This window comes from Astyanax mexicanus, chromosome 21 (assembly GCF_023375975.1).
Source record: "Astyanax mexicanus isolate ESR-SI-001 chromosome 21, AstMex3_surface, whole genome shotgun sequence".
Taxonomy (NCBI): domain Eukaryota; kingdom Metazoa; phylum Chordata; class Actinopteri; order Characiformes; family Acestrorhamphidae; genus Astyanax; species Astyanax mexicanus.
In genome coordinates, this window is record NC_064428.1 from 38,020,708 (window position 1) to 38,031,640 (window position 10,933).

General features: G+C 36.7%; 1 protein-coding gene across 1 annotated transcript; it reads left to right on the top strand.

Moving 5' to 3' along the window:
- The first annotated feature begins 3,561 nt into the window (after positions 1 to 3,561).
- LOC125785686 (adhesion G protein-coupled receptor E3-like) lies at positions 3,562 to 9,821 on the top strand. Its single transcript, XM_049469738.1, has 10 exons — positions 3,562 to 3,743; positions 4,924 to 5,037; positions 5,322 to 5,506; positions 5,690 to 5,854; positions 6,927 to 7,133; positions 7,229 to 7,461; positions 7,700 to 7,766; positions 8,049 to 8,140; positions 8,300 to 8,462; positions 9,635 to 9,821. The coding sequence occupies exons 1-10, from the start codon at positions 3,578 to 3,580 to the stop codon at positions 9,683 to 9,685; spliced, it is 1,443 nt and encodes a 480-aa protein (XP_049325695.1). The 5' UTR covers positions 3,562 to 3,577; the 3' UTR covers positions 9,686 to 9,821.
- Positions 9,822 to 10,933: the final 1,112 nt, after the last annotated feature.

The following is a 10,933-nucleotide window of genomic DNA, read 5'->3' on the forward strand; positions in this document are numbered from 1 at the left end:
ATGGTGATTGGATGATCTGTCTGAGGCAGAGTCCCTTTTTGATTGACAGCTAAATGAGCGAATCAGCGATCTTTTAGTGTAAACATGCGTTCTGGGAGCATTTCTGTTCTGGTATGATAAAGTGAGCTGGCTGATTGGAAGTGCTGTAACAAATAAAATGTACTGATGGCCATTCCTCTTGATGAAATTATCTCAGGACATAAATGAACAGGGGCCAGTAGTAAGTTTGTGTTATCATTAAAAAATAATAATAAAAAAATAAATTAATAAAGGGATTTTTCAAGGAAATTAAAACTGTCCAAAAAGGAACTAAATTTACCTGCATTTTTTCCTTTACCAACTTTAAAGATTTTGCGTAATGTTTTTTTTTTACTGATCATTTTATGTTTATTCATGTCATAGCCTCTTTTTTATGTAATTGTTCAATGTAAAGAATGGGTACCTTTTTGTTGTGTAGTGAAAACTTGAAAATAATGCCTTTTGTAAAACATCTCAGGGAGAGTAGAATTTTTGTATAAATAAAACTACATATGTTGAGATGTAGGCCGAAATTGAGCTTCCCCTCCTTGAAAGACCAGCATCTGCCACTGGTATCGACCACTCTCTATGTATGTCCATTGTCTTTACTGCCTTCCTGGTATTGACTGTTTCTGACTTCCCTTGTTTGTCTAACTTTGTAAATAAGCATTTGTTAACCCTGATCCTGGTATTACTTACACATATTCACATCAGCAAACACAAAGGTTTGTGTATAGATCAGAGTAAACTTTCTGCTTGTACTCTATAAAAGAACAACAATGTGGAAATATGTTTATGGAAAAATGTCAAATAGTTTAACTTAAATTGTTTTTATTTTCGACAAAATTAGCTACAGGTGATCCCTGCTACTTCTATACCACTCTGGACCAGCCCTGGAGAGCCACTAATGGATCTAAAATGTCGATCTGTGACAACAACTTCAACTGGAAAGGCTGGTACCGACTGATGTATTACGGGATGAACATCCGGATGCCAGAGATCTGCACTACTTTTTACAGATGTGGCACTTATATCACCTTTTGGCTGAATGGTTCTCACCCTCAGATATCAGATGGAATTATCACTCGTCAGGCCTGTGGGAAAGCGTGGAATACTGACTGCTGTGGATGGTCTGTGTTAATGCAAGTTAAAGCGTGTCCAGGAAATTATTACGTTTATGAGTTCATCAAACCAAACATTTGCTATGCAGCTTATTGTTCAGGTACTCAGATTCACTCTAAAAGCTTTTAATTATTGTTTTAAATGAATGTCAAGGTTAATGATGTTTACAATGATTTATCATTTCCTTTATTTAGATGTGAATTCCATCACTCCAGTTACTGACCCAATGAAAATGAACAGCACAACAGCACCAGGTTTGTTTCATACTTTATATCTCTTAACATGTGGATTTTTCACTGTTTACATAAAGACTGTTTGTTTTGGGTGTGTACCATTTATTTGTTTGTTCTTCTGTCTGATCAATCATCAATCAAGACTGCAAGATGTCCTAAAGAAGTGTCCAACAATCCTAACATATAATTATGGGTCTACAAGTACAGAATTCTGTATCAGAAACAAGCCAAGCAAGTTAGACACCAAGGTTCCTTTTGTTTGTTTAAGGACAACCTTTTTCACCTCCATCAATACTTATTTAGACATCAAGGGTTTACTTTTATCAGCAAATAAATGTGGGTTTAAAACTTGGAATCAACTCCTAACCTAAAAAAATCTAAACTTCGCTTGTTGGTCACTGATATTTTATTCCAGATTAAAAGCTTTAGTCTTTAGTTTTTATTAATTTGTTAATACTTTGATCTGTTTTTGTGACAGTTGTTGTCAACACTCCCAGTTATGATCCCTGCAGTAACTACACTTCTCTGAACCAATCATGGAGAGGCACTAATGAGACCGGAGGATCCAACTGTGACAGATCCACTAACTGGAATGGATGGTACCGGCTGCTGTATAACGGGACGAGCACCCAGATGCCAGAGAGCTGCGTCAATGTCTCCAGATGTGGAACTAATATTTCTCTGTGGCTCAGCGGTTCTCATCCTCAGATATCTGATGGAATAGTCACTCGAGGGATCTGTGGGAAGTCAGGAAGTGACTGTTGTCACTACAGATCATTCCCAATTCGAGTCAAAGCCTGTAAAGGAAACTATTATGTCTATGAGTTTGTCAAGACAAGTTTCTGCACTGCAGCTTACTGTGCAGGTATTTTAATTTCATAAGCTTTAAATTATGTAGTTTAGATCGTAATGATATGTTCAAAGAACCTCAATAAAAAAGCACTATTACTTAATTTAAGTGTTAATTAACTATGATCATGTTGCTTAATTGGGTGTGTTCTCACATTACCTTTTTAATGTAACCACTACATTTGCTGATCAGTGATTATTGATTTAGTTGTTAATCAGTGTTATTTAGCACTTTACACATGGAATTAGATAGTCAGTGTAAGTATAAAAATATCAGACTTACAACTTTTAATTTCATGCCAGCAACATCCAAATTAGGAGTATGACAACTAATGGTTTTGGTGTACTTTTCTCAGATGTGAACCCCCAGCTGCTGATCTCTGCAACAACAGGTTTTTTATCTTTCACTACTTCCTAATCACAAAAATGAGTGTGGGTCACATGTTTTTTCAATTACAGAAAAAACTGTGTGCATTTAACTTTATAACAATAGATAGATTTAGTATTGCAATTAATACCAAAGTTACTATTGTTCTACTATTAATGTTACTACAGTTACCATTATTATTATTATTGCTGGTAGTACTGTCTCTGTTCCCATTTCTTCTAAAACTAATACTATTCTACTTCACTATTACAAGTGCCACACTACTTGTTCTATAACTATTACTGCTACAAAACTAAGATTATTCAATAACTTCTGATAATACGTTTACCAGCATTACAACTACAGTAGATTAATACTACTATTTTACCAATTTCTACAAAGTACTGATATTTCCCCTACTACTGCTACCAATACTACTACTGCTACTCCTGCTGCTGCCATTTCTGCCACACCTACTAATACTATTACAATTACTACAGCTGTTATTATTATAAGAATGTATTGTTATGAAACTGCATATCTGATGATAATGGTACCTCCTAATAATGTATTTACTGTAACTCCACCTCCACCTGTTTACAGTGGTGCTGGGTTAACTTTGTTATTACTGATGTGTAATTCTCTTACAGAAGTGCCTCCGAATATCACAATGTCTGAAGGTTGCCAGGTCTGGAACAGTTTCATTACATTTAATAACTGATCTATCTGATCTCTGAGCTTTATACACTGATCTGCTTTAATAACAACACACTGGATTCTTGTTTTAGGCCAACTTTACCTCACAGTGTGGAGCAGATCTGTTTGACCAGATTGAGAACATCACCACTCAGGTCCTTCCACAAGCGGTAAGAAATTAAAATAATTATACAAACATTACAAGGTCCCCTGTTAAGTTTTGTATGTCTCATTAAAATCTGTTCTTTTCTCTCTGATTGTTTAAAAACAGGATGTAGAAAAATATTTAGGCATGGTGCTGAATGCTCAGGAGCAGCTTCTTAAAGTTGAAACAGGGAATCCTGAAAAACTTGTATCATTTGGGAACGCAGTGCTGAACAAGACTGAAAAACTGGTGTCTACACTGGTGACGCCAACAAAAACCAGCTACAGTCTAAACATCTCTCTCAATGGCTTAGGTAAAATATGCACACATTGTAAAGGGTTGCTCGCGCCGAGGTCCTTCAGCCACTAGTAATAGTGTTCACTGGCATTTCAACAAGCCTCTTCCAGGTTTTCCTCTGAGCATGCTCAGTAGCTTATATGATCTTTCTCCTGAAAGATCGAGGATTGGCATGAGCCACACTTCCTTACTGGAGAGCTAGGACAACTCCTTTACAGAGTTCACAGTTGCCATGAGAATTGATGGTTACACCTTCAACTTCTGCACACTAGAATCCTAAGGTTCTTAAGATGATCTACCAACAGGGCCTCAACGAAGACCTAAAAGAAGAGCTGGCCTTTCGCAATCCTCTATAGTCATTAGATGACCTACACAAAAAGACAAAAAGACTCCTAAACTACTGGTTAATTTAGGGTTCCTTTGGCTGCAGAGGCATAATGCCCACATTGATTGGTTATCCCAGTCTATCTATCAATGTAGCCCACACTGCCAGGTCTTCTGTTTATGGTTTAAGGCCGGTGGAACCATGTCAGTTGTTGTGTACTGACAGCCATACCTCAATAAAGTGTTACAGGAAGCTGAAATCCTGCCTCCTCACCAAGCTTGCCTCCTTAAGGTCACCTGTTCTCACTTTCTGTTCCTGAGAAGGTGGTCATGGAGAGGTACATTAAGGAAACCCAAACCAAGGCTTCATACAGCCATCCACTTCACCTGCTGGTGCAGAATTCTTCAACCCTGTATTGACAATAGGGGTCTTAAGATCACTGTCAAGGACCTCTATCTTTTTCACCTCTTAAAAACAGCTTTTGAAACATTAAAGCAAGCACCAATATTAATTAATTTGCATCTCCACTATGCCTAAAACCTTGTGCAGGCTGGACAGGAAGATTATCACACCCATTGGCCTTTTTGAATAACTCGTTATGCCATTTGGCTTAATAAATGCTCCGTCCATTTTCCAAAGACTGAGGTCCTTAATGATGAAACTTGGCCTCTATTCCATTGTTTATTTAGATGATATAGCTACTATCTAGTTTTGGGAGAAAAGTGAAGAAATAAGATAACTAACCCTTACCTGCTATCTCAAGCCTCCTTGTTTGTTCTCCTTTGAGGCAGCTTCTTAATTTCTAAGTAAAGGAAGCCAGAAGATATCTGTCTATATCTTTGTATCTATATCTATGTCTTAAATTTCTCAGAACTTCAAGTCTTTGCAGTTGGACCAGAAGCTTCAATGAAAGAAATTCCTCAGCTCAGTGTGAATAGCACTCAGATGGAAATTGACCTCATCCAGATTTCAAACAATAATAAAGGTATGGTTTAATACTTTTCATGCTTTGATTTAGTTATTCAATTTCTATCTGAATCACCAGTTCACAGCATTCTATCCCTTTATGGTCACATTTTTCTGTGGACTATATCAAGGATTCCAGAAAGTGAATACATAGTTATTGTACATTGTAACACTGAGAGAACGTATTTGAATAGTGGTTCCTGGGTTCAGACCTGTGAATTTTACACATTCCTCTTTAGACAAATACTAATATTCTTTGTTAGATGATGTAGATATTACATTACTTTTGTTGTTGTGTTTCAGGATCTGCTGCTGTGGCCTTCATGAGTTACAGTAACATGGAAAACATGCTGAAGCCCAGTTTCTTCAACACAACTGATAACGACACAGTGAACACCATGATGTCCACTGTGGTGTCAGCTACACTGCCCAAAACCAGTGACACACAACTCACCAAACCAGTTAACTTCACCATGAAGCACATTAAAGTGAGTCAACTGATTATTACTGGTTATTAAACACATCATCTTTTACATTTAATAACAATGTAAAATGAACCCCATGCAAGTAGAAAGAAAATTAAACCAGTGGTTATATTTTCTGATACTGGTGTCCACCTTGTTCTGCATTTTTTCTCAAACAGATGATTTCCTTTCTTCTATTTTCTGTAGGAAACTGATCCTAATGGTACTCTCTCCTGTGTGTACTGGAAGAACACTGAATGGGTTGTAGATGGTTGTTATCTTGTCCAGACCAACAGTACTCACACCGTGTGCTCCTGTGTTCACCTGTCTACCTTCGCTCTCATCATGCAGACCAAACCTTTAGCAGAAACAGTAAGACCAGCTAATTCAATAAAAACACTGAATTAAAGACTCAGATTAAACTAATAGAAAGACAAGAAGAGCAAAATCAAAGCTACAAAGCTCTTCTGGAAAGACGTTCCTGTTAAAAATTCATCCTAAGATTAGATTTTAAAGGGAAAAGCATTAGGTTTGGATTTTTGAAAAGATTTTAAGGAGCTTAGAGTTAGGTCATTGGTTGAGGGTAAATTTTAGTTAAGTTAAGATGGGTCATACCATCACTACTTGCCACTGCTCTTACCTCAGGCCAACCCAGCACTAGGATCTGGTGGGGAAAATATTTTTTCTTGCTTTATATGTGTACTTATTCTGATTTGTCCTCTTTTATATAAGGACAAATTCTAAAATGTGGACCATGAGAATGCTAGGATTTGGGGTCTCCACATCAAGTTTCTAAAAGGGGAACCATATCCTGCTTTTTGGTAAAAATGTATGCATGTCCTCACACAGCATTAATGTGGTTGACCAGATGGCAGATGACCTTTGGCTTGACCTCAAAAAATCTTTAATTTGAAAAACAGGATCTTTAAGCTAACACACTTCCTATAGTCTTTTAAAGTTGGTCATGGCCACAGAGTTACTTTTAAAAAGTAATCAGATTACAGTTTTTTGATTATGCCTAAGAAAAGTAACTAAGTTACCCAAACTCATACTACCCACCAACACCCCTCTTGTGTGAGTGTGTGTTCATCCCAAAAGCTAGTTTTAGCCTGTTAGCTAGTTAGCTCACTAGTCTGTGGTTGTTTTGGCATGGTTGCATTCAACAGTTCCAGCAATAAATTCATCTTACTGCCTCTCGTCATTGTGATGCTCAGTGGGGATAGACTCCACCATAGCTCTGAGTCAGAATGAGCTAAACTTTACCTTCTATCCATTCTGGGGTATTACCCAAACTGTGTTTTTTTCCAGTGGAAAGATTAGTAGAAACTGGGTTATAGAAGGTACTGGGCATTTATTGTACCATGGTTGGTAATGAAATGAAAATAGTTGTAACATCTTTTTCAGTGAAAGTTCACTTCATTGTCCCGTGCTTTAGGGTTTTCAGAGTGACTTTCATCTGGATCTGCTCAACACTGTTCTGGTATCAGTGGGACTTGTGTTCCTCAGCTTGACCCTGTTGACCTTTGCCATTTGTCGTCGACACCTGAGGATGAACAACACTCCCAGAATAAACCTGTGTTTCAGTCTTCTGCTGGCTCACCTGATCTTCCTCCTCACTCAGAGCTACTTAAACTACATCCAGCCATTAGAGGTAACCAATTATTTTAAACTGATTGAGATCTACAGGTCTAGATGAAAATCAGAATACTCAACAGCACTGTTTAATGTTACTATCTCTCTTTCCAGATGCTCTGTGCAGTGTTAGCAGGAGTTCTGCACTTCCTCTTCCTCTCTGCTTTTGTGTGGATGTTGATTGAAGCCGTGCTGCTCTTCATCTCAGTGAAGAACCTCACCAAGATCAGATCCAAGCAGAAGGAGGTGCTCGGCTGGAAATGTTTGATTATAATTGGATACGTTATTCCACTGGTTGTGGTGGGCGTGTCTGTTGGGCTGTTTCCTGGTGGATACGGCACTAAACAGTAAGTTCCCTCCCTGAGTGGGTGTCTGTTTTATCAGTTAGTGATTTGCTGATCTGTTAAAGCTAGAGGCTGACAAACACATTCATATGAAGTTACATTTTTATTTATAGTTTTATTCTAGTTGACCAAACTCAAGTTTGTTTTAGCAGGAAATTATCTTCCAAAGACCAAACTCTTACATTTTTGTATTTAATATTTTTTATTAATTAGTTTTGAGTTCATTATTTCCTCTGTACAGATGCTGGATTAAGATGGACAGAGACTTCATATGGAGTTTTGTGGGCCCTGTGTGTGTAATTCTTGCAGTAAGTTTTGGTATAGCATATTATCTAATTGATTAAAGCAATTCTAAAATAAAAATCAGAAGAATGGTACAGTCCCAGAATAGAAACAGAAATATTGTTCAGAAATGGCTTTAGATTTAGAAAATATACATATACACTTAAATGTATTTTTTTTACTGAATATGTGTATAAAATGGAAATATCCAATCAATAGGAAAAAGAAAACATAATATAAGATGATGTTTTCTACAGCAATGTCAATTTTTTATTTATTTTTTTCATAATGTTTCACCACATTTGCAGGTTAATGTGATCATCTTTATTGGAATTATTCTCACTCTAAGATCTGTCCTGGCAGGACTGAACAGCGATCATTCTCATATCAAACAAACCAAGTAATACATCACATACACACTTCACATTTTACTGTATAATACACCTGGAACATCCTTAGATGTAGAGTTCCTATAATTTATTAAAACATTGTATTAACAAATATGATTTAGTATACTTATACTAAAAATATTTTTCTCTGAATTTCTTTCTGTATCTAGGATTCTTGTCTTTAAAATCCTGGTTCAGAGTGCCATCCTCGGCTGCCCCTGGATTCTGGGCTTCTTTACAGATCGCAGTCCGGTGTTGGAGATGGTCTTCCTCTTCCTCAACTCCCAGCAGGGCACCTTCATCTTCCTGGTCTACTGTGTCCTCAACCAAGAGGTCAGCCATACCACTGTATTAGTGTCATTAATATTATTAATATTACTACTAGTATTATTAGTGTCATTATAAAAAATCTGGTAACAAGAAAACATCTTTATGTTAAAATGACTGAAAAATAAGGCCAAATGGCCTTGCCTAGAATCCAGCTGTTTGTCTACTTGGATGTAGGAGGGGTCTTTCTGGTCTGTCTAGACCAAAATCAAACTTTCTGCCCACCCCTAGCCGCTGTGTCTATTCTTTGACATTGGAAAATGAAAACGGGATATTTATGGATCTAATAAAAATGAGTGTGTTGTCCAGGTAAATTAACCATAACAGTCTTGTCAAAGAGTTTTAGAAAGATAACTGTCGCATTAATTATCCCAAAAGGCATTACGATATACTCATAATAACCAATTTGACCCATCTGAATCCATCTGAAGTTGCAAGCACTACAGTAGTCCAGTAGTCCCCTATTCTCCCCGATACTACAGGTCTCCCTATTGAATATGCCCTTACAGTACCCCCTAAACAGAGGAGTGGCTTAAAGACTCGCCATCTGACCACACTAAAAAGCTTGATCTGAATCAGAACTGCTGTGGAATCATTCAGCCCCTCATATAGATCTGATTCAGTCTGCAAGACTGTATAGGCCACTCCTTTTATCTCCTTACAAAAAGGTGTTGGTCTGCATTCTGGGGATAAAATGGAAGCGGATTGTGGCACAGATGTTTCTTCTTCATGCCGAAAGAGAGCATCAAAATGAATGTTCTTGAAATCTGCATGCTAAGAAAACCTCACATAGAAATTGCCAAAAACTCATCTGTTTGGCACCTAGGCTGTAGGAGGGGTCCGTGTTGTTTATTCAGACTCAATCTTGCACAATCTGCAAAGGCTCTTTATGGATCTAACTAATTATGAGTTTGTTGTCCAGGTAAATTAGCCGTAACAATCATGCCAAAGAGTTTTTGATAGATAACCGGTGTATTCATTAGTCCAAAAGGCATTATCATGCACTCATAATGGCCAACCTGACCCAAACTATACTTTGTTAGGACCAAACACCAGATGGAAAGATGTAGATATTTACATATTAAAGATCAATGGTAATGAGGTTTCTGGTTATGTTGGATATGTTTAAGTGATGTTCATTGGTTCTAAAATTGCTGACTATTTATATGAACTTTCAGGTCAGGGAGCAATACAGAAAGTGGACAACATCCTGTTGTGTCTCCAAGTGATGAGCAACAACCAGAAGCAACCAGAAGATCCTAAAGAAATACCACATAATCAATAACTAAACTAAAGCAGGAAGATTTTATATACTGCTAGAAGGGAAGGCTTTCTACTCAAACTTGGAAAAGAGCATTGTTGTTAGCATTAGTAAGTTGAGGATGTTTTCAGGATATTATGATCTATTTGACTGATTTATATGTTGCTCTCTCTAATGTATACCTCTAGGAAAAAAGAGGTTTTCAATAAACTTTCAATTTAGAAGAACAGCTGTTTATAAAATTGTGTAAATATTAGAGTTAAAGGATAAGCATATTAGGGAAAAATGTACAATAGAAAGGGCCTATTCTGGATATAAGATGAAATGGGTTGAAGCTAAGCTGCATCCCAGCTGCCCCATAAATGCTGGATAAATATGTAACTGTTAGCTGTAGCTGTTCCTTGTAACACTATTAGTGGTGACAGATCTGCTACTTTATTTACTTTGTACTTCAGATTGTAAATTATGTTGTGACCTAAGATTATCATGCATCTATTGCAATTACAACTGGTTATGTCTTATATTTTTGGTGGGGGTTAAAAAATAGAAATAAATACATGTTCTAAACTTTTTGCCTTCAAAATGTTTTATGTCCATTGCTTAAACAATATATTATGACCCCAAATTTAGGCAGGATAAGATTTAGGAACCTATTGTGCAAATACCGTGTTCAATATGTAATGTATGGTCAATCTGTTTTACAATCCTGCCGACTACGCCAACTGCTTAATTTCACAGCCATTAGAAAGTATATTTCAAATGATAAAAGTCCAGAAATAATAGTTGCCTGTATTTTTGAAAAATAGTATTGAAGATAGAAGATATATAGATGTTTATGATAAGCTCACCTGAAAATATTGTAGCCCATCATCCAGGAAATAAGAATATTCTCAAATCTGTAGTAATTTAGGGTATTGTTTCTCAAATTCGAGGCAGTGGAGCCCTTGGTGCCACAGTGGGGCATAAAAACACCGTATTTCCTATCTATATTGATCATGATCTGATTTAACCAAATTTTTAATAGTGATTTCTTCTAATTGTTGTGAGAACAAATGGAAGCATTACTTATTTGTAAACTCTTTATTTGTGAATGTGTAGCAGGGACGAAACAGCAGGAATTGATGTATATTAACAAAGTAAATTAATTCAAGCATCGAAATATATTGAATTAAATTGTCCAAAATAAATGTAAGAAACACTTTTTTTTAAATGTGCA

Coding starts and splice junctions, on each gene's coding strand:
- LOC125785686 (XM_049469738.1), top strand. CDS start 3,578: ATGGTGCTGAATGCTCAGGAGCAGCTTCTTAAAGTTGAAACAGGGAAT. Junction 7,134..7,228: donor ACTACATCCAGCCATTAGAG/GTAACCAATTAT, acceptor CTCTCTTTCCAG/ATGCTCTGTGCAGTGTTAGC. Junction 7,462..7,699: donor GGTGGATACGGCACTAAACA/GTAAGTTCCCTC, acceptor TCCTCTGTACAG/ATGCTGGATTAAGATGGACA.